A 22,633-nucleotide genomic window follows, 5' to 3' on the forward strand; every position below is an offset into this window, starting at 1 on the left:
GGCAATAGTTTCTTAGATTGACACCCAAAGCACAAAAATCAAAAGAAAAAGACAAATTGAACTTTATCAAAATTAAAAATGCTGGTATTTCAAAGGACACCATCAAGAAAATGAAAGTCATCCATAAAATGAGAAATACATTTGCAAATCATATATCTGATAAGGGACTAGTATTCAGATATATAAGTAACTCAAAACTAAATAATAAAAAGACAAATAACTCAATTTCTTTTTGTGGGCAAAGGATTTGAATAGACATTTCTCCAAAGAAGACATACAAATAGCCAATAAAAACATGAAAAAATATTCATCCTTAGTCATTAGGAAAATGCAACTCAAAATCACGATGAGATACCACCTCACACCCACTAGGTTGACTATAATCAAAAGGTGGAAAATAACAAGTGTTGGCAAAGATGTGCAGAAATTGAAACCCTCATGTGTTGGTGGCGGGAGTGTAAAGTGGTACAGCTGTTTTGGGAACTATTTCACAGTTCCTCAAGATGTTAAACATAGAGTTTCGATATGACCCAGCAATTCCACTCCTAGTTATATAACCAAAATAATTAAAAACATATGTCTGCACAAAAACTAGTACATGAATGTTCACAGAAGCATTATTCATAATTGCTGAAAAGTGAAATCAAACCAAATGTCCGTTAAGTGAAGAATGGATAACAAAATGTGATATATCCATAAAATGGAATACTATTTATCTATAAAAAGGAATGAAGTACTGAAACATATTATAATGTGGATGAACCTTGACATTAAGCTAAATAAAAGAAGCCAGATGCAAAAGGCCACAAATGGTATGATTCCATTTATATTAATGTCCAGAATATGCAAATCCATAGAGACAGAAAGCAAGTTAGTCTTTTCCAGGAGTTGCAGAGAAGGTGGAATGGAGAACGATTGCCTAATGGTCATAGAGATTCTTTTAGGGTGATGAAAATGTTCTGGAATTAGATAGTGGTGGTGGTTACACAACATTGTAAATATACACTGAGTTGTACACTTCAAATAGATGAATTTTATATTATGTGAATTATATCTCAATTAAAAATAAACACCTGGTAAGTACTACTAGAGGAATATAAACAGGGTACTATGGGAGCAACTACCTCCATCCGTGGGAGGCTGTGAAGACCCAAAGAAGAAAATGTTGAGCAGAGTCTGAAGAGTAATTCCAGCTGATGACAGTGGGTGGAGAATCAGCATATGGGAGAGGCCAGAAAATGTATTTTGGAGTTGGACTTCGGTTCCAAAGCCAATCTTGCCGCTTACTAGCTGTGTGACCTTGGAGGGGTTACTTAATCCACTAAAAATGAGTATCCTAATCAGCAAAACGGAGAATAGGCTTAGTTTGTGTCTGAACAGTGAGAAATTCAATGAGGCTTAAGTATAAGGGCAGTTGGAAGGTATTTAACATTAGAGTTAGAAAATAAAGACTCCGTAAGCCAGGGAAGGATCTGTGGATTTAGTCCTAAATTAGCTGAAGTTTCAGGGAGAAGAGAATGTGAAGATATTGGTTCTTTAGATGAGAGCAGAGGGAATGGTGGCCCGGAATAGACAAGAATAGCAGCTCTGGGACCTCAGGAAAGGATGCAGATTCTTAACTTCATTAATGGTAAACCAATGCCTATATCTTACAGGCACTTGATGTGGATTGTTTGCTGATAATGACTAGCTAATGATTATTTGATGACAGATTTTCTATATTTTAATTGCCTGCTCCAGCAAGTATTTTGATAAAACCAAACCTTAGGTGATTCCAGCAAAAGAAGGTGCTTATTGTGGAGAGCAGCACAATCTCCAGTCTGAGCATTATGTGGCAATATTGAAAGCCTTGCTTCTAATTTTGGCTTAAGCAGGTTACATAACTTGCTGTGTATTTATTTCCCTTACAGAGAATAAATGATGACAACCTTAACCTAACTGACTTCAAAATATTATGAAAATAAATAAACTTTTCAAAGCTCTTTGAAGTTCACTGATGGAAAGAACCCTTTAAGTCCAAAATTTCACTATATAAATAGAGAATGAATTATTATTCTTTTCCTGAATCAATTTTTAGTGTTTTCCCCTCTGATCTTTCCTTTGAACATTTCTACAATTACAACAACAACAGAAAAACCTTCTGAATTCTTATTCTGAAAAAATATCCCTGTGGTACATTGCAGTAAGAATACTTCAAAGACATGTATATAGTGCATTGCAGTCACAGAACACTGTGACAAGCACAGTTGCACTTAGATGAATTGATTTCTCTCAATAGTCTCGCCTGTAAAGATTACTGTTATCCCTGCCGTAGTGAGGAACGTCAGGTTCAGAGAAGTTAAATGAATTGCCTAAGAGCACCCAGCTGGAAATGGGCAGGACCAGTGCTTAAAGTCAGGCTCTCAACTCCATATTTCAGGCCCTGCCCATCTTCCTGTATTGAACTAGACAAAGATTCACACACACAGACACACACACAAATGTTTAATTACCTACAAAATGTTTCATATCCACTACAAAGGATAGATTGCTTCTGAGCTGTTAAATATACTATATTGAGACAGAGTAAACTTATTGTAGATTAAGATTAAATAGTACAGTATTGGCTAGGGGAAAATTATCAGCTTTTAAATGTTTTATTTCCATAAAACTACTTCAAATAAGCAACCCAAGCATTCCTCAGAAAAATATGTCAATTTTATTCTATTTCTTTGAATAAAACCATATGTACATTAAATCATCATAGCAGAAATCATTCTGAAATCAACGTATATCATACTACACTTTGTGTAAGTATATAATGTATTTAAAATACCGCATAGTAATAATGGATTGTATCTCTCTTTCTTTTTGTTTTGTTTTTTTAAATTGGCACCTGAGCTAACATCTCTTGCCAATCTTCTTCTTTTTTTTTCTTCTTCTTCTCCCCAAAGTCCCCCAGTACGTAGTTATATATTCTAGTGTGGGTCCTTCCGGTTGTTCTACGTGGGACTCCGCCTCAGCATGGCTTGATGAGCAGTGCTAGGTCCACGCCCAGGATCCTAACTGATGAAACCCTGGGCTGTGCAAACTTAACCACTCAGCCACGTGGCTGGCCCCCTGGATTATATTTTTCATCTAAAGAATTTAATTGGGGAATCAACCTTCATAATACCTAAATTAGGTTAGAAATGTATTAATCATCTTTTTTATTTTGTATATTTTATGATGCTTTGATATCGTGGTGGCCTTACTGACACAAGAGAGACCACCCTTTCCAGGGCTAGCTAATTCCTAGAGAGAGCAAATGGCTCCTCTGTGAACGTGCCTTTCATATGCAAACCAACCAATCCAAGGCCCATATCCCCAGTCACCTCCTTTATCTAACTCACACACCAAGCCAATATTTCCCCTGTCCTAAGTCACCCCAGGGCCAGGTACTGGACAACTCGAGAACACCCCCATAGACCAGAGTCTGCCAAAATTATTCATACTATCCAATCCCAAATTTGCTCAAACTTTCCTGCACTGCCTCCCTCATTACTTCCTGCAGAAAACACTATAAAGGCTCTGGGCCATGCTCGTTTTCACTCTTTCTGCCTCCTGACTGACCCCGGTACTTCCCTGCGTGGCTCTGCATGGTGTGGCATGCCTCCTTCTCTTGGGAACTATAAATAATAAACTCTTCTTTCAAGGGCCGTTGTCTCTATTGTCTGTCACCTTACCATACCTGAATAAAACAAATCCCAGGTACAAATCAAGACAAGTATAGTACTGTTTCTTAACTAAGGGTAAATAAAGAACTGAAGAAAAAGAAGGCAATGCTCTATGCATCATGCACAGGAAGTGAAAGATGAGATATACTTTTTTCAGTGCGTTACTTACAAGCGTATTTATTCTTCCAACACTTATTTATTGAGGGCTTGCTATGTGCCTGTCACCTTGCAAGGCACTGAGTATACAGTAATAGCTTTGGTCCTCTTACTATATACAATAATATACGCAATAGGTTTGGTTCCTGTCCTTGTGAGATGCACAGTCTGGAAAGAAAAAATAGGCAAGAAAACAAGCAAAAAAATACTTAACTACAAACTGTGGTACCTGCTCGAAAGGAAATAAATATTGTGTAGTCATAGAGAATAACGGTGGGAGGACTCTAAAATTAATCAGAAAATCTATGCAAATAAATGATATTTATGCAGAGAATTAAAGGGAAATGAGGAACCAGATTTGCAAAGTATGGGAAAGAATATTCCAGCGTTGTGAGGGAGGTCCTGAGGTAAGCAAAGTTTCGCAGGTTTGAGGAACTGGAAGGAAACAAGCACAGCGACACAGAAAGATACACTGTTAAGTGCAGAAATTTGCCGAAGAGTGTGTGTATAGTTCAATATCATTGCTGAGATAGATCTATAGACTCACATGTGTCAGTACTCAGAAATTCAAGAAGTATATACAAAAGGCTGTTAAAAATTATTATCTGGGGGCATGGAAAGAGTGGATTACAATGGACTTTCATTTTCTACTTATATATTTCTGCATTATTTAAATTTTTGCACAATTTTGTATTCAGAATTTACTAAAGATAAATATTAAAATCAAATTCTGTATCTTTGTATGCTTCTGTCAGACAAGTTTTCCCCAACTTTTCATCCCTGTTCAGTAGCTTTGCTTGTTCCCTATAATGTATTTTGTTCTGCCTCCTGGTGTGTCTGGCATTTTATGTAATCACGAGAGACTTATCTATCATAAATAGGACGTTACAATTAAGACTTAATGTGGAACTGATTTGACACTGTTTATTGTAATATATTAGGACCTTAGAGGCAAAAATCTATTCTCAAATACACTAAATATTTTTAAACACAGTATATGCAAGTTTAAAAAATGTATAATGCTAACTAACTTTCAAAAGTAAGAACTGCCTCGTAATTTTTAAAAAATGCATAACCTTTGGAAATATGATAGAAGATTATCTTCCTTTAAGCATAATAGCATGTGGCAACATAACAAAAAAGTGAGCAATAATAACAGCTATGCTTACCGAGCACTTGTCATGCTCTATTGTGGATATACATTCTTTCTTCTTTTTTTTTTGGAGGAAGATTAGCCCTGAGCTAACATCTGCTGCCAATCCTCCTCTTTCTGCTGAGGAAGACTGGCCCTCAGCTAACATGCGTGCCCATCTTCCTCTACTTTATACGTGGGACGCCTACCACAGCATGACTTGCCAAGTGGTGCCATGTCCACACCCGGGATCCAAACCGGCGAACCCCTGGCCACTGAAACAGGATGTACAAACTTAACCACTGCACCACCAGGCCCACCCTCATTATTTCATTTTTTATTTAACTTCTACATTAACTTCTATATATTATAACATTGTGGTAAATATTATCCCCATTTTTCAGATTAGGAAAGTGGGGATTAGAGAAGTTAAATAGCTTCATTCACTGAAGGCACATTTATTGAGTACTTAATTTTTTTTCTTTTTTTTTTTTGGTGGGGAAGATTGTCCCTGAGCTAACATCTGTTGCCAATCTTCCTCTTTTTTGCTTGAGGAAGATCATCACTGAGCTAACATCTGTGCCAATCTTCCCCTATTTTGTGTGAGGGATATTGCCACAGCATGGCTTGATGAGCAATGTGTAGGTCTGTGCCCATGATCCGAACTGGTGCACCCCAGGCTGTTGAAGCGGAACACATGAACTTAACCACTACACCACTGGGCCGGCCCGAACACTTAGTGTTTTAAGAACTAAGAATACAACAGTGAACAAAACATGGAGGTAATAACCCAGAGGCTGTTTGGGGTAGCAAATAAATAAACACATATGTACATAACATAATGTCTGGTGCATTGAAGTGGTATGGCAAAAAGCAAAGAGAGATACGGGGAAGAAAGCGATGAGAAGGCCGTATTACTTTGGGTGGTAGGGAGTGCTCTCTGAGGAGAGACAGCTGAGAGAGTCCTGGAGGCAGTGAGGAAGCTATATCTGTGTGAAGGGCATTCCCAGCTGGGAGAGGAGAGACCCGCAGGCCAGGGTGGCTGGAGCAGAGTGAGTCAGAGAAAACTCGGGGCTTTCTGCTAAGTGTAATGGGAGGCCACTGGAGGATTTGAGCAGGACAGTGACATGATCTCACTTACAATTTTAAAAGCTTACTTAGGCTGATGTGCGGAGAACAGACTGCAGAGGAACAAGAATAGAAGGAGGGTGACCTTTGGGGAGCCAACGGCAGTGGTCTGGGAGACACACTATGGCAGCTTGGCCTAGGCGGATCCCAGTGGAGGTGGTGAGAAGAGTCAGATTTGGTTTGTATTTTGATGATTTCATGCGTGTTCATGGTAGTGTGGCCAGAGATGAGGTCATCCTTTGAGGGCAGAGCTGACAGGATGGCAAGAGGTCACACAGCTAGGGAGTGGCAGAGCCAGGATTCAAATCTAAGTTTGTCTGATTCTAAAGCCCTGCTTATAACAACTCTTCCAGGCTGCCACAGTGCTAAGCAAACACTAAGTGTGAAAGCGGAATGGAAATGAAAGTACATAGCATCTGCAAGTGTTTATTGAGCACCTAAGTGCTTGAAGTAAGGCTTTGTGGCCCAAGGCAAAAACCTCTGGACCGGTGGGTAGGGAATCAGAGTTCAGATTCTGCTTTTGCCGTGGATTCTTCCTCAGTGTGGGTCCCATGATGTCTAATGCTCCTTCCAGCCTTAACGCTCTGTGTTTCTACCATTCAGCACCTGGGGAAATACAGCAGCCCGCGCACAGTGCCGCCCACAGGTGTCCAGGGAAGATAAGACTGATAAGCGTGTGATTAATACACTGATTATTGCAAGAGCGGGTGAGAGGTGGCAGCACTAGAGATTGTCTTTTCAGTTTCAATTTATCTGGTTTAGTGAAAGTATTTGGTTTTAGTACACTACTTTCAAAGAAAAGAGAAAGCAAGTCTATGCATTGTGTCATTCCAATTTACAGGACATGCTAGAATTTTATACCTCATTCATCCGAATATCCAAGCATTCATTCCCTCAACAAGCATTTAAAACCTAGTCAGTCTTAGGGCTACTCAATAACATTTATTGAGCACTTATAGGTAAAGAAAGACCTTGGTAAAAAGTTAAAAAAAGAAAAAGAAAAAGAAGATTTTTTTAGACTTTATATTTGGTTTTTAATTAAGACTTTACAGCAATCTTGTAATGTGTTGTGGTCCCCCTTTTTTTCACATTATAAAACGAAAACTTGAAGCAGTTCAATTACTTGTCTAAGGTGGTAAAGCAGTGACTTTAATATTCAAATCTGGGTCTGCTGGAGTTTTTGTCTCATCCTATAGGATCCTATGAGAGTGATCACTGTCTAGCTGGGGCATAGGACCCTGAATGTGCTGTATTAATTGCTCCAAAAGAATCTAGCACAGGGTCATCAGTGATCTAGAAAAGAGGTCAGCAAACTTTTTCCGTAAAGGGCGGGATAGTAATTGGACCGTTATAGGGTCTGCTGTAATTACTCAGCTCCACCCTTGTAGCACAAAAGCAGCCGTAAACAATACATAAATGAACGAGTGCAGCTGTGTTCCAATAAGACTTTATTTATGGACACTGAAATTTAAATTTCACATAATTTTCACTTGTCACAAAATATTCTTCTTCCTTTGTTTTTTCAATCATTAGAAAATGTAAAAGCCATTCTCAGATTGAGGGCTGTACCAAAACAAGGGGATTCGGCCTGTGGGCTTATGTTAGTCAGTCTGGGCTGCTATAACAAATACTATAGAGTAGGTGGTTTAAACAACAATTATTTTTCTCAGTCCTAGAGGCTGGGAAGTCCAAGATCAAGGTATTGGCGGATGTGGTGTCTAGTGAGAGCCTTCTTCCTGGCCTGCAGGCAGCCACTTTGTTGCTGTATTCTCATATGGCAGAAGCAAGATCATCTCCCTCATGTCTCTTCTTATAAGGGCACTAACCCCATAATCCAAATACTATCACATTGGGGATTTGGGCTTCAACACATGAACTCTGGGGGGGACACAAACATTCAGTCTATAGCAGCTTATGAGGGGAGCCCTGGCATCCTTGAAGCGCTCTTGCGATCGCTCTTCTCTCTAGGCCAGAAGTTATAGCAGAACTGTACCCATTGAATTGGGAGTAATTGGATCCCAGGGTGGCAGGGGCCAATTGGAAGCGCTCAACTGCCAGAGGCAAAGGGGGTGTGGTTACTGTGATGGACAGCAGAGTCAAAGCAGCAATCGAACAGTCTGACTGGCGCAGACCTATGTCGCTGGCTAGTTGATCATGGTGTTCCTAGAAGTAAAATAGATACGAAGTCTACTAAATTCTTACTTGAACTGTATCAGTAGAAAAGTTCTAGGTCAAGTAAACAAAAGTCTAACCTGAATAATAAAAAGAGTCACAGCCCCTCAATCAATCCCAGACTTGAGCCAGTTTACAGACCCCAGAACCCCTTAAATGAAGGGGAGGCCACAGCCCCTAGAGGAAGGACACTGGTACGCTACCAGAAATTTATATAGTTAATCTTTCTTCAGCCTTCACCAAAGGGACCTACCACCTTTTACCTGAGTAACTGTGCACTGGGGAAAAGGAAATAATCACACCTTTTGGGGACTACCAGACACTGGCTCTGAACTGACTTTAATTCCAGAAGACCCAAAATGTCACTGTGGTCCACCAATCAGAGTAGGGGCTTATAGTGGTCAGGTGATCGGTGGAGTTTCCCCTTAATTCTGTGTCACAGCAGGCCCAGTGGGTCCCCAAACCAATCCCATAGTTTTTTTCCCCAGTCCTGGCATATATAATTGGAATAGAAATAATCAGCAGCTGGCAGAATCCCCACATTGGTTCCCTGCCATGTTCAGTGAGGGCTATTATGCTGGGAAGGGCCAAGTGGAAGCCACTAGAATTGTTTCTATCTAGAAAACTAGTAAACCAACAGCAATACCATATTCCTGGAGGGATTGCAGAGATTATTGCCATCACATCCCCATTCAACTCACCTATTTGATCCGTGCAGAAGACAGATGAATTTTCGAGAATGACAGTGGATCTTGTAGGTTTTAACCAAGCAGTGACTCCAATTGCAGTTGCTGTACCAGAGGTGGTTTCATTGCTTGAGCAAATTAACACATCCCCTGGTAACTGGGATGTAGCTACTGACCTGGTAAATGCTTTTTTCTTGGTACCTGTTAGTAGAGACCACCAGAAGCAGTTTGCTTTGAGCTGGCAAGGCCAGCAATACACCTTCATGATTCCACATCAGGGGTATATCAACTCTCCAGCCCTGTGTCATAATTTAGTTCACAGGGACCTTGATCGCCTTTCCCTTCCATAAGATATTACACTAGTCCATCACATTGATGACATTATGCTGATTGGACCTAGTGAGCAAGAAGTAGCAACTACTCTAGACTTGTTGGTAAGACATTTACATGCCAGAGGGTGGGAAATAAATGCAAAAAGAATTTCACTTCTACCTCAGTGAAATTTCTAGGGGTCCAGTGGTGTGGGGCATGCTGAGACATCCCTTCTAAGGTGAAGGATAAATCGTTGCCTCTGGCTCCTCTTACAAACAAAAAGGAGGCACAGAACCTAATGGGCCTCTTTGGGTTTTGGAGGCAATATATTCTTCATTTGAGTATTTTACTCCATCCCATTTACTGAATGACCCGAAAAGCTGCTAGTTTTGAGTGGGGCCCAGAACGAGACACGGCTCTGTGACAGGTCCAGGCTGCTGTGTGAGCTGCTCTGCCAGTTGGGCCATATGATCCAGCAGATCCAATGGTACTTGAAGTGTCAGTGGCAGAAAGGGATGCCGTTTGGAGCCTTTGGCAGACCCCTACAAGTGAATCACAGTGCAGGCCTTTTGGATTCTGGAACAGAGCCCTGCCGTTCTTTGCAGATAACTACCCTCCCTTTGAGAAACAACTCTTGGCCTGCTACTGGGCCTTACAGAGACTGAATGCCTATGAGTCACAAGTTACCATGCAATCTGACCTGCCCATCATGAATGGAGTGTTATCTGACCCACCAATCCATAAAGTTGGGTGTGCACAGCAGCACTCATCATCAAATAAAAGCGGAATATACATGATAGGGGCAAGCAGGCCCTGAAGGCACAAGCAAGTTACATGAATAAGTGGCCCCAACGCCCATGGTCCCCACTCCTGCTACACTGCCTTCTTTCTCCACCTTGTGAGGATACAGAAAGTAGGTGGCTGTCTGCAAAGCAGGAGGAGAATCCTCACCAGACACTGAATCTGCCAGCATCTTGATCTTGGACTTCTCAGCCTCCAGAACTATAAGAAATAAATGTTTGTTGTTTAAGCCACTCAGTCTATAGTATTTGTTACAGCAACCCAAACTAAGACAGATATAGTTTGCCAACCCCCGATCTAGAGTCCACACCAGCACTGTCCAATAGAACTTTCTGCAATGATGGAAATGCTCTATATCTGCACTGTGCGATATAGTTGCCATTAGCCACACATGGTTGTTGAGCACTTGAAGTGACTAATGCAACCAGAGTTAAAATTTGAATCTAGCCCTCCCTTTTATTTTTGTAGCCCTTATCATTTCTCTAAGGATTAATATAGTTCCTCAATTAGTTTCCCTGTCTCCATTTTCACTTTTCTTCAATCCATCCTTCACAATGTGAGAGGGATTTTTCTAAAATCAAATAGGATCCTAGCAGTGGTTCCTGGAAACTTCAGAAAAAAGTTCACCCCACTAGCATGCCATAGAAATCCTTTCTTTCCTTAGGAAATCACGAAGAGGTAAAATACCTTCCTCTGTTTGATCAGATAAGTGATGGTAAATTTCTCAAGCGTAGTTCCTCCTCATGCTTTGTCTCCTCTAACTTTTTGCACAGGGACTTGCTGAATGACGCAGTGAAGAAAACTTGGCTTTGGAGAGAGAAAGCTTGAATTAGAACCCCACTTCTGGTATATTCTAGCAGAGTCACCACAAGCACGTAATCACCTTGAGCCTCACTATCCTTCTGTGCTAAATGGGAACAATGATAACTCCTTCACAGGGTTGTTGTGAAGATGAAAAGAGTCTGTGGAAGTCCTTCTGCACTTAGGAAAAGGCTATCCAAATGTCAGCTGTCGTTATAATAAATACTGAGTTTTGAAATGTTTCTAAAAAGCAATACTGGTCTCACTTTACCCAATATATGTCCTGACTTTTAAAGCTGATCTGCACAAGGTGACAATGTAGATACAGGCCTTAGATGTTCAAAGGAAAGAGGGATGAAAAGGAACAGTTTTGGCCTATTTATTCCAAACGCTTCCTTGAATTATGCATTTTCAACATAGGTCTAAGACTGTGCTTTCTTCCCTTTTGTTTTTCTGAAAAAAAATTTCAGTAATACCAATGGACTGTTGACTTGTGAATTGAATGACAATGACATCATATGAGCATGTCAGAAAAGAAAGAAAAAGCAGTAATATCTTATTTTTAAGCATCTACAGGGACTTTTCAAAAGGGGACTTTCTCAGTGAGTTCTCCTAGGAGAAGTAGGAAGGGCACTGCTGTGAGAGAGGAAAATAAGGTAAAGAAACAATGTTATCAGATGGGGAATCAAGGTAAAGGGACAATTTAGCTCACATAGGAAGCGTTCTTTTCCCTTCCCTAGGGAGATTCTGCAACACAAGATTTCTAAGATTAAGTATACTTTTCATTAGACCACATTGCATTTCATGATGAATTTATATCAATATTTCATTTCTCAGTTCTCGAAATTACTGCGACTCCACCATTTTAAGAAAAGCAAAAAAGAAGACATCACTTGTGATCAGTATGGTTTTTCCTGTGAAGGGCAGTAAAGATTTATTATTCCTTGAACTTAAGGTTTCCAAAGCCCTTAATGGATCTATTCCAGAACAGTTATACTGCATGGATATCTCTATAAAATCCACGCCCCTCTCCAGATTAAGATTTCCTGGAATACAGGGTCTTTTTATACTCATCTTTATATATCCGTCTCATCCTGCCTCAGAGAAGTTGCCATATATAGTCAAGCACATTAGCAAACTGGTGGCCATTCCTGCTTGTTCTCTGTGGTATTCAAGTTTGCAATTCCTACTAAGCGCTCAGTAAATTCATGTGGAAGACATGAGTGATATTCACAGGGTAATCAGGACGATTTCTCAACCACCCCCATCACGGCATTGGAACACTATTTTAAAGCCTGTCAGGGACTGCTGGTTCTGAACCCCAAATTCCAACGCGCTCCACGTAACAAGCCCTGCAGCCACATAGCATTTCCTTTCCCTCTAAGACCTCAGCATCCTATCCTCGTATTTTCTTTCATCTCCCTCTTTGCAGTTTGCATAGGCAATGGTATATTTTAGATGTTCTTCACATTTTTAATTAAAAAGTCTAAGCAGAACTTTTCATATCTTGGTTACAGACCCCTCCCCGAGAGGAAGAAGACCCTAGGAAAGAGAAAGCGAAGGGCTGGGGATGAGACTAGCATCTAACTGGGGAAACCTGGTCACTTCCCAGACACAGCAAGGCCTGAGGTGGGAGGGGGGATTGGAAGCCGAGGACCCCACGTGACCTCGGGGGCCCCGGGCTGAGTCGACCCCGCCCCTCCGCCCGCCGCCGGGGGGCGCATGCGCAGCCCGTGCTAGTGATGGAGGAGAGAAGATGGCGGAAGCGGAGTGAGTGACTTGCTGGTGACTGATGTCGTAACCGGGGGGCGAGTGGGGGCAGCGACACGTCCCCCCCAGGGGAAAGCTCGAGGCTCCTTCGCGGGCAGTGCGGGGGAAAAGGAGACCCGAGAGCCCCCTTATCGTGGAGGAGCCCGCTTGGCCCGTGTCGGGGGACGGAGGCGAACTGTAAGGGTCCGGTTACCTCCAGGCGGGAGCGCCCCTTCCGCCGTCTGGTCCCGGATCGGCGGGGCCCTGCGCTCAGGGTCACCCCTGGGACCCCGACCGCGGGGGTCTTCCGGGAGATGAGCCCCGCTGGGCCCCTCAGGCACTGTCACCCCTGCTAGGGGGCCTCGCGCCCGCGCCGGGGGCCCGCGGAGGCTGGGTAGGGCTGGGCGGGCATTGGCAGGCCTCCTTCGCGCTCCCCTCCTTCCCTCCCCGGCGCCACCCCACTCCTCCTCCGTGGGAGAACCGAGACGCGGGGCGGCTCGCCGCCCTCCCCCGGGAGGCGGGGAGAGGTGTCCCAGCGCGGGCCTCAGAGCGGCCCGGGCTCCTGCGGGGCTGGCCCGGCAGAAAACACCCTGGAAGGAAAGATCTTTCCCTCGGGTCTCTGGCTGCAGTGTGGATGCCTCCCTAGAGGGCCACATTCTTGTGTGGCGGTGTGATGGTATGCTTAGCGAGCGACTCAAACTTAGTGTTTCCTGCCTAGGCCTCTTGTGCACCAGGACTGGCCGGCTGCATTTTGCAGGCGTTACTATACATAGACGGTGGAGTTACCAAAATTTTCTTTTGTGCCAGATCTCCAAATGCAGTACAGTGGTTTGGCCAGTTCCACTCATCGATGTTTAGACTGGTGCCTCGAATTTGGATTCTCTGTGACCATTTTTGGTTAGTTACTGAACTGCTTACTATAGGGTTTGGGTTTGAGTTCATGGTTAAGCAGAATAGCAGTCTAAAAGGACCCGAATTTAAACTGGCTTTTTGCATATCACTGGTACGAGGTTCAGAAGTGTTATGACAGCCAGTAATTTGGTGAAAAGTTTACCTCGTCTATCATTAAATCTGTGTGATGTTGAACAGTCAACCTATGATGCTGTGCTTTGATGAGTGGAAGGCAGTTTGGAAAACTATTAAAACAACAGAGAAGCATAAAGATGTATGAGTCATTTACTATCAAAAAAGTTAGTAAGTGAAGAGTCAGCTTTTTCCCCCCACTTTTTTCCTTTTGCTTTTCCTCTTAGTAAATCGAGATCTTTAGCCATTTGAATCCTTGGAGAGCGTTTGACTACTATTTGCATAAATGATATAAAGAACAAAGAAAATTTGTACATAAGAGGACACCATATGAGAATAGTGTATGCATACACAATTAGTGCCAAATTCCTTTGTCTTTTCTTGAAGAAGAATGCGTTCTTGTTACATTCTTGTCAATGCTGCTAATGTGAGGTGGGTCAGATTTTTTTTTTTCAGAAGACAAGACAGATAAGAAAGGCAGAGAAAACCAGAATATTCTCACGTGTGCTTTTCACCATTGTGATGCATTTCTAATTTTATAAAATCTACTGTAGTTCTGGTTTCCGACAACATTGAGGCCCTCCGAATTGACTTAGAATAAAGTGTTGTTTGAATTTATCCAAATACAGATTCTGTATTTAGTGGAATTTCGTACCACAATAGTGATGTGAGTTTGTAATATTGAAGGGAAAAGAATCAGAAAGTCTTGTACAAAAACGTACTTTACTGTCGATACCTGAGGAAAGTGACATAATTATGCTGTTCTCTAAATTTTTATCAATTTCGTGAAAAAGAGATTTTTGTCAGAAAGTGGGGAAATTGTTGTCAGCTGCTTCTCTATTTCCCCAGTCAGAGTAATCTGCTTATCAGAGTTATTTGATGAAATAAGGACAATATTGTAGAATAATTAGGGGAAAAGCCAGTGTGAGTTAATAAACGTTATTTTTTTTATTAGCTTATTTTCTAAGAGAACTTATTTTTAAAGCAAAGTGTATATATGGTACCCCAAAACTAAGCTAATTAACACAAGTTCTTAGGCATTATATTTTAATGTATAGGTAAGAATTACTTTAATTTGTGATTAGTGTGGTCAAAAGAACGTGAAGAAATATTTTAAAGTACTCTCATATTGCTTAAGTTTTTATTTTCCTACATAGGTTAGTATTCTTGTATCACCTGTTTTGGTTTCAAAACACTCATCTTCCTTCAATAATGAAAAGATAACTTCATGCTGGGTTTTATCTGAGTTACATGTCCTGAATCAATTGAAGTCAAATTTAGTAGATATTAACTATTAAATATGCTATATATTTGTGAAATACTTTTCCCTTTTAAGTGCTTGTGGTGACTGTGTGCTATCTGTATTTTATGAGGCCCTTCTTAGAAATTTAGACTGTTGCTTATTATTTCTTTGGAATAACTAAAGATTCTTTAAAGCCCATAAGATAATGCTTTTGCCAATACAAACCGTCTGTGTTGTCTGCTAGATTTAAGGACCACAGTACAGCCATGGATAGTGAACCAAATCCTGGAACCTCTTCTGCGTCGACAACCACCAACAGCAGCACCACCACCACCATCACCACTTCCTCCTCTCGAATGCAGCAGCCACAGATCTCTGTCTACAGTGGTGCAGACAGGCACGCTGTGCAGGTATTTCAGTTATAATGACGGGTAGGCCAAGACTGAGCGTGTCATTACTTTTTGCTTAAACCGGATGAATCTCTTGTTTCATATCCTCGAATGGGTTGCGTGGTATCCTCTAAATGACTACAGTTAGAATTGTTAATGATTGAAACAACCAAAAGGTTATTTAATAATCATTCTATTGACAGGGCTTACCTTTGTCACCATGTACCTTGTAAAAATGTATATCAGGAAAATTATAATTGGAAGCTTCCTAATTATTGCTGCAATATGGAGACACTCGATGTAGAGCCCCAATATGCAGAATGGCTCTAGGTTTTTCTGGGTTATTTTACATTTGAACCCAAAATATAGACTTAGGGAGATCTATTCAGGTCTGTAGATGTGTTAAGAGGTTCATTTTAAACCCAAGTGGCCTAAGAACCCTAAGCAGGAGGATCCATTCTAAAGCTCTTAGGGACAAAAGGGGAAGGGAATATGTGTTTAACTAGGAAAAGTCTTAGGCTCTTCACTTAGTTGAGAAAATTAAGCTTACTTTGTTAACCTTTATAATAATGGAGGTTGAGGCAATATGGTATTGCAGGACTGATAAAAAAAGCATGGACATTGCAGTCTGATATGTTCTTTGTTTGAATTCCATTTTCTTTGTCGCTATGTAGCCTTGGGTGAGAGGCATAATCTCCTTGAGCTTCAGGAAACTGTAACGAAGATGAGACCACCTACTTCATTAGTTATTATGAGGATTAAAGGAAACATCTCAAACTGTGTGGGGCACATTATATATACCTAATAAATAACAATAGCTAATATTTATTGAACAATTGCTATGTGCCATGTATTTGATAAATGCTTTACATGGATTCTCTCTTTTAATCCTCATCATATCTCTATGAAGTTGGTTATTATCTCCATTTTACACATGGGTGAAAACTGATGTTTTAAATAGGCTAAATAACATTTCTAAACTCACATAGCTGGTAGGTTCTCTGACATTAGAGTTGTGCCCTTAACCACTCTGTGAGTTCTTTTTTTTTCCATTATACTTGCTTACTCTCTCTCTCTAATCCCCATGATTGCATTCTACCCTGAAAATAACTTACCTGTTTGCAATGTAGTCTTCTCCCTGCTCCATTCTCCTAGAATGACTATCTCATTATAATGGCTATTTAACTGTTCTATGGTTTAGGATTCTGAGGTTAACATGGGTGGAATCAGAATTGCTGGAGACCCAGTCAGTTCAACAGAAATTCAAACTGGATTGTAGAATGTGTTTTTTGTGTTCTTCACCTTTTTCCGAGGCAGGGGATATGGGGAAGAGTATCTAGATCTTTGAGTGTACTGATGATGTAATATTTTAATAAGCCATTTTGTTCTCTAGTTTTTACCTCAGCTGGATGTGTTAATAAAAAAATAGTGTGTTACTGGAGATGTATAGATATAGATATATCTCACAAATAGCACTTACACTAGTTCCTATGAGATCATAGAATTGCTTCTCTTAAAATGCAATCAAATCCATATTTATTGAACTACCTAAGTAGTTCTTTAATGCCTTCCAGCTTTCTTTTTCAGTCCTGTGAATTCTCTTTACCCTCCTTGTTCCTTTAGAGGAGCAAAATAAGAACAATGTGCTGTACCTTTAACGTGTATTTAAAGAGTCTCTCTCCCATGAGTATAGCCTTGAATGGTAATGAAAGACTGCTGACAATAGAAAAAAATTACTACTCTCTGGCAAAAATATCTGTCAGATAGCTTATGCATTTGTTACTTCAGTTTGATTTTAGAATTTTGTTATGGAATTAGAAGAAAATGTATACATTTACCTGACCAAAAAGACATTGTTGTAATTCTGAATCACTTAATGCTAGTCTTTAGACCTCTGCAACTAGGGGTCAAATGCCTACATTGATTTTGTGACAGGAGTCTGTAGCAGGTATAGTAAGCTAAATATGGATGAGATGGGAACACATGAAGGCAAACAGCAGAAGGAAATATGCTTTCTTGGTATTTGGATAAAGAGATTCACAGTTTTGTGGTTCAGGGTGTCCTGACTCAGTCCCTCAAGCTGTAGGATTGTGGCTCTGTTACTCCCTTAGCCCTGTGAAAACTCTGTGGTTTGATGCTGAGATTAGGATTCGTGCTCTTTCAGAGTCAGTGTGGGCATGACATGACTTTGGGATGTGATTGCAGAGGACTGGCGTAGTCTGACTTACTGGTTTGGACTGATAAAGGATTTTTCTCTGTGATTAGAGTACTTGACTCTTCTACATTTATCTGTTTATGAAGTTTCAGACTCAGATTTTGTATTTTACTAATAAGTATTCACAGTAATTAGGACTTTCAGGAATTTTGTTTTAGTAAGAATAGTTTTATTCTATGTTGAAACAATTGAAACAAGGAATCTGACATTTAAAAAATATTTGAAAAAGTAATTATGTAGTAATTTTCTAAAAAAAATAGCTTTATAATTTTATGTGATTATTAATATAAGACCTACTCATTGTAAGTTTTTTCAGATATTTAAAGAAAAGTACAAATGAGAAGGTAAAAATCTCCTCTAATCTAGCTGCCCATTGGTAGTCTTTTAATGTTTTCTCAAATATTCTTTTACATATTTTAATATAAAAATGATATCTTACTCTATGCACTATTTAGTAACCTGCTCTTTTCACCTAATGATATATTTGGGAATTTTTTTGTTAATAAATATGGATATTTCTGTGTTGTTCAATACAGTAGATTCTGACTGCATGGGACTATTTATATTTAAATTAAAATTAAAATTCAGTGAAGTCCAAGACTCATTTTCTTGGTTGCACTAGCACAGTGCTCAGGAGACAGGTGTGGCTAGTGGCTACTGTACTGAACGGCACTCATCTACATTACTATTTGTAATGGCTGAAGGTATATATATTTTCCTCGCTGCACCCAATCCCTGAATTCTACCAAATTTTATCCAAAACGGTTATACCAGTTTACATTCATACTAACAGTGTATGAGAGTTATCTGTTTGCCTATTTAGTAGTAGTAGTCTTTTAAATCTTGATCCATCTGAAAGTTGGAAAATAGTATCTTGTTTTAATTTGTAAGTTTTAACTAATGAGATTGCAGATCTGTTCAAATGCTTATTTGGCCCTTTTTTCTTTTGTGAATTACCTCTATTGGGTAATTTTAATTTGTACAGATTAATGAATTGTAGTGATATGAAACTAGGAGAGAACTATGTTAATAAGCTTGATGACATTGAATATTACAGTAGTGAAATTTTAAACTGCTACTTTTTTATACTTTATTTTATGGTTAAGATTCTGGTTTGACATTGGTTCACTTGACTTATCACAGGTAATTCAACAGGCATTGCATCGCCCCCCCAGCTCAGCTGCTCAGTACCTTCAGCAGATGTATGCAGCTCAACAGCAGCACTTAATGCTGCACACTGCAGCTCTTCAGCAGCAGCATTTAAGCAGCTCCCAGCTTCAAAGCCTTGCTGCTGTTCAGGTGAGACTAAAATAAGAATTCAGGGGGCCAAAGTTGACAGTATCTGCAGATAATTACTGAAAATAAATACACTGGATATTTCATAGTTCTCAAATGTCCTGTGATTATTTTTCCTTAAGGAAATATAATAGCCTGCCAAATAGAAGTTAATTAAAAAAAATGGATATGTTTTCCATGTTACTCTGTTGCTAGCTTTTGTCTCACTGCTTTTTTCTACATTGCAGAAGTGCTATGCTAACTTCATGGTTTTGTATATTAAATTCTAGGTACAACAGTGAATACTTAGGGTTACATGAATTATGTTTACATTTTAACAAAAAAGGTTTTTTTTATTTTATAAGTAATTTACACTCATTAACAACATCAGGTATTTGTTTATAAGAGGTAAAGTAGAGGTGTTCCTTTTCCACACCCACTGCTGTTGTTCACTCCTCAGTGGTGGCCGTTATAACAGTTTAATAGGTAGCCCTCCAGAAATTTTCTAAATAAAATGTGTATATGCACCTTACTAAAATCCAGTCATACTATTTTTTACTCATAATAGGATGATTTTATGATTACATGCTTATTTTTTAAAAAATTTTCATTCTTATTCTACTATTTATTTAAATAAAACTATATATGAGATTTAATCTTAAATCTCACTAGAGGAGGATCTCAGTTGACTGAACCTGAGAAAGGTTTATTTCTATTATAAACACATCCCCAGCTGTTACTTCTTGGTAGTGTAATTTTAAATAACATCGTGTTCATGATACTAGTTAGGAAACTGAAACCCACTGGTACTTGATGTAGCTTCAGTTTCTTTTTCATAACATTGGAGAGGTGATTCCACTTCACAGAAGACAGAGACCTGTAGAGTAAAACTGACGATAAGTGCAGCTATTAAAGTAAGCTTAGCCTTTGGGTTTTCACCATTCAGCTTTTTCTTTTTTTCTTAATCTGTTTAGCCAAAGCTTAATCCATGTTGACTGCAAAATGAATTGGTTCGTACATAGACATTTTGACTTTCATTCTGGTTTTGTGGTGTCCTGGTACCAGAAAGTTTTTAACTTCAGGATTTTGTAGACATATTGTAAAGATCTTATTATTTTAGGCAAGTTTGTCCAGTGGAAGACCATCCACATCCCCCACAGGAAGTGTCACGCAACAGTCAAGTATGTCCCAGACATCTGTAAGTGCTCTAAATTTTTTCCTGGATTTAAAAGTTTTAATTATTGCTTTTCAAAAGCAAACTGTTAAATTTGCAAAGCTGTTATTGTATATTTGTTGAATGCTATTTAAGTAACAAGTGCCTGGAAATAGGAGTGATAAGGTTCAAGAATTTAGAACTGATGTTAAAATTCTGAAAACCTGAGTCTTAAAAATGTTTTTGTATTTCTTATACATGCTTTCCTACTGATTGTGTTTAGATCTTATGTGATTCTAAATTATTGCAGTTTTCAGTGTGTACCGAAAGCCTAAAACACACAATGCAGGGGTCTTAGGGCATGCGTTTACTGTGATATACTAAAGAATGTCATGTCCTTGGTAGACATCTAGATGTTCCTAGCTTTTTCTCTGCAGTTCACATTTTAGACATTATACTTTTAAGCTTATACTTATTTGAGTTATCTGGGTCCAATTTACAAGTATCCATTCAAGATAGTGTAATTTATCTTGAGAAAGGAGTAAAAAGAAAGCTGATTTGCCATATTGCACATATATACTGGGAAATTGTGCAAAGTTTCCCAGTTAAAAGAACTTTACAGTTATGCTAATGCTTGCTTAAATTTTTATTTTGATAGAATTTCAAATTGCAAGAATAATGAGACAAATTTTTTATACTCTTTACTCAGATTCACCAGTTGTTAGCATTTGGCTCACTGCTTTATCATTCATTCTTTCTCTCTACGTGTATATGTGTTATCTTTTTCTGAACCATTTGGGGGTGAGTTGAGACTTACTCCTTTCCTGCGTACTTTGATATATATTTCCTAGGAACAAAGCCACATGAAAGTGATCAAAGTCAGGAAATTTAACATTGATACAATGCAGTCTATATTCAGATTTCGTCAGTTGTCCCAGATTTCTCAACCTCATCACTATACATGTTATGAACCAGTTATAGGGGACTGTCCTGTGCATTATAGGATGTTTAACAGCATCCCTAGCTTCCACCTACTAGATACGGCGCTCCTCCTTCCCCCAGTGTGATAACCAAAAATGTCTCTAGGTACTACCAAATGTTTCCTGGGGGGCAAAATTGTCGCTGGCTGAGAACTACTGAGTTAAACCTAACAATGTTCTTTCTAGCTATTTTTTCCTGATCCAGGATGGTAGTACTTTGATACTTTGTAAAATTGACTCTAGTGGAGTATAGTTTGTAGATTGCTAAGGAATTGAAGATGAACTTTTGCTGTATGTCTTTAGCTAAGGGTGTGGTCTTTGCTGACTAAGTACGTGTATGGTGAGCATGTATTTTGGTGAGCATATATATATGGTGAGCATGTGTTTTTCTGGCTATCGATCTGACATTTTTAATTAAAAATTTCTTTTTTAGTATGGAAGTATCCTGGAACATGAATAAAATTAGCTAAAAAAGAAATTACTTATGGCTTGAAAATGTTAGAAGAAATGAAGAAGATGAAAAATTTAATGTAATATAGCCCTAAGCATTAATACTGTCTTTATGGTTATAGATGTGAGATAAATCTTTAACTAATACATTAGTAGTTAAGGAAAGGACTGGTAAGTAGTTTGTGGGCTGGTTAAAAAAATTATAGACAAATTCTATGAAATACTGAAATAACATTAGGTTATATATGTATAAAGAGATGTGTTTTTGAATTTTTCTCTCTTCACATTATTAAAAGGTATTCTTTTAAACTTTTTTTATTATGATTTTATGTATATGGCCTTCACAGAAATTACAGTTCCAGTGATTGTGCTTATTTTTTTATGAGATTATTAGTGCTACTTGTCATAAACCAGGTAGCCTTTTATTATGAAGTATGCCAGAACCTGTCACTGGCTGGTGGGGGAAAAGAAGTAAGTAGGGAGAACAGATGCTCAGAAAAGAAAGGAATAATGCCTCGCATTTGTTTTATTTTCTGTTCTAGCTGAGCAACAGCTCAAGTGAGTTGACTTGCAGTCCAAATGATGACACACATGGTAGCTTAGTAAATTTAGGTCAGTCTCCAAAAGAAGGTCAGAGCATGGTAGCAAAAATCTCTAGGTAGTGATAATAATGAGCCATCAGATGGCAGTGTAGTAGTTTTCAGAGTTTGGGTTATTTTGAGGTAGGTTTCCACATAACAGTGAAAGCCATGGGAAAGGGTCCAGCCTCCAGTAGAAAAAAGGGCTATAAGGTAGGTTGTCAAGTCACCAGCCAGATACGTTGGGGTTTAGCGTAGGAGTGGGATCCCAATGTGGAAATGGAATATTATATTTTAAAAAATGGAGTCAGAAGTCCAATCATGCCACCTGGGGAAACTGTGTATCTGGAAAAGACTATTTTAATTGACTATATAGGTAAGTAGTACGTGCCAGCATTCTCTTCTTTCCCCTCAATAAAACGAAAGACTAATTCTAGACTCTTATCAGGAGCAAGAGTGGTGATTTCATGATTGATAGGCTCTAAAACTAGTTGGGACTGAGTCTTTAGGTTGATGTCTTTGTACTTCAATTGAATGGGACTAATATTTAGTTAAACTTGATTTGCTAAAATGAAATCTAAACCAGTTAAAACTCTTCTGCAGAAAAAAAAAGCATCAGAAAAACCCAACAAAATAGTTGAAAATATATATGTTACCATATATGTCAATCAGTTTATATTTGTGAAATACTAAGG

The 22,633-nt window shown here is 39.2% G+C and overlaps 1 protein-coding gene across 19 annotated transcripts in view; it reads left to right on the plus strand.

Moving 5' to 3' along the window:
• The first annotated feature begins 12,567 nt into the window (after positions 1 to 12,567).
• Positions 12,568 to 22,633, plus strand: part of PHC3 (polyhomeotic homolog 3) — a 74,813-nt gene continuing 64,747 nt past the window's right edge. For 10 of the 19 annotated variants that reach the window (XR_006528079.2, XR_011503284.1, XR_011503283.1 and 7 more), the window contains exons 1-4: positions 12,568 to 12,653; positions 15,143 to 15,308; positions 18,646 to 18,801; positions 19,898 to 19,975. Coding sequence is in view for 13 of the 19 variants with exons in the window: in XM_014846491.3 (XP_014701977.1) it covers positions 12,640 to 12,653; positions 15,143 to 15,308; positions 18,646 to 18,801; positions 19,898 to 19,975 (414 nt within the window). In the remaining 6 variants the exon portion in view is untranslated. Of the gene's footprint in view, positions 12,831 to 13,439; positions 13,530 to 15,142; positions 15,309 to 18,645; positions 18,802 to 19,897; positions 19,976 to 22,633 lie in introns of all 19 variants that reach the window. The other 9 variants (XM_014846492.3, XM_070509459.1, XM_070509465.1 and 6 more) reach the window with 5 other exon arrangements.

This window comes from Equus asinus, chromosome 5, assembly GCF_041296235.1.
Source record: "Equus asinus isolate D_3611 breed Donkey chromosome 5, EquAss-T2T_v2, whole genome shotgun sequence".
Classification (NCBI taxonomy): domain Eukaryota; kingdom Metazoa; phylum Chordata; class Mammalia; order Perissodactyla; family Equidae; genus Equus; species Equus asinus.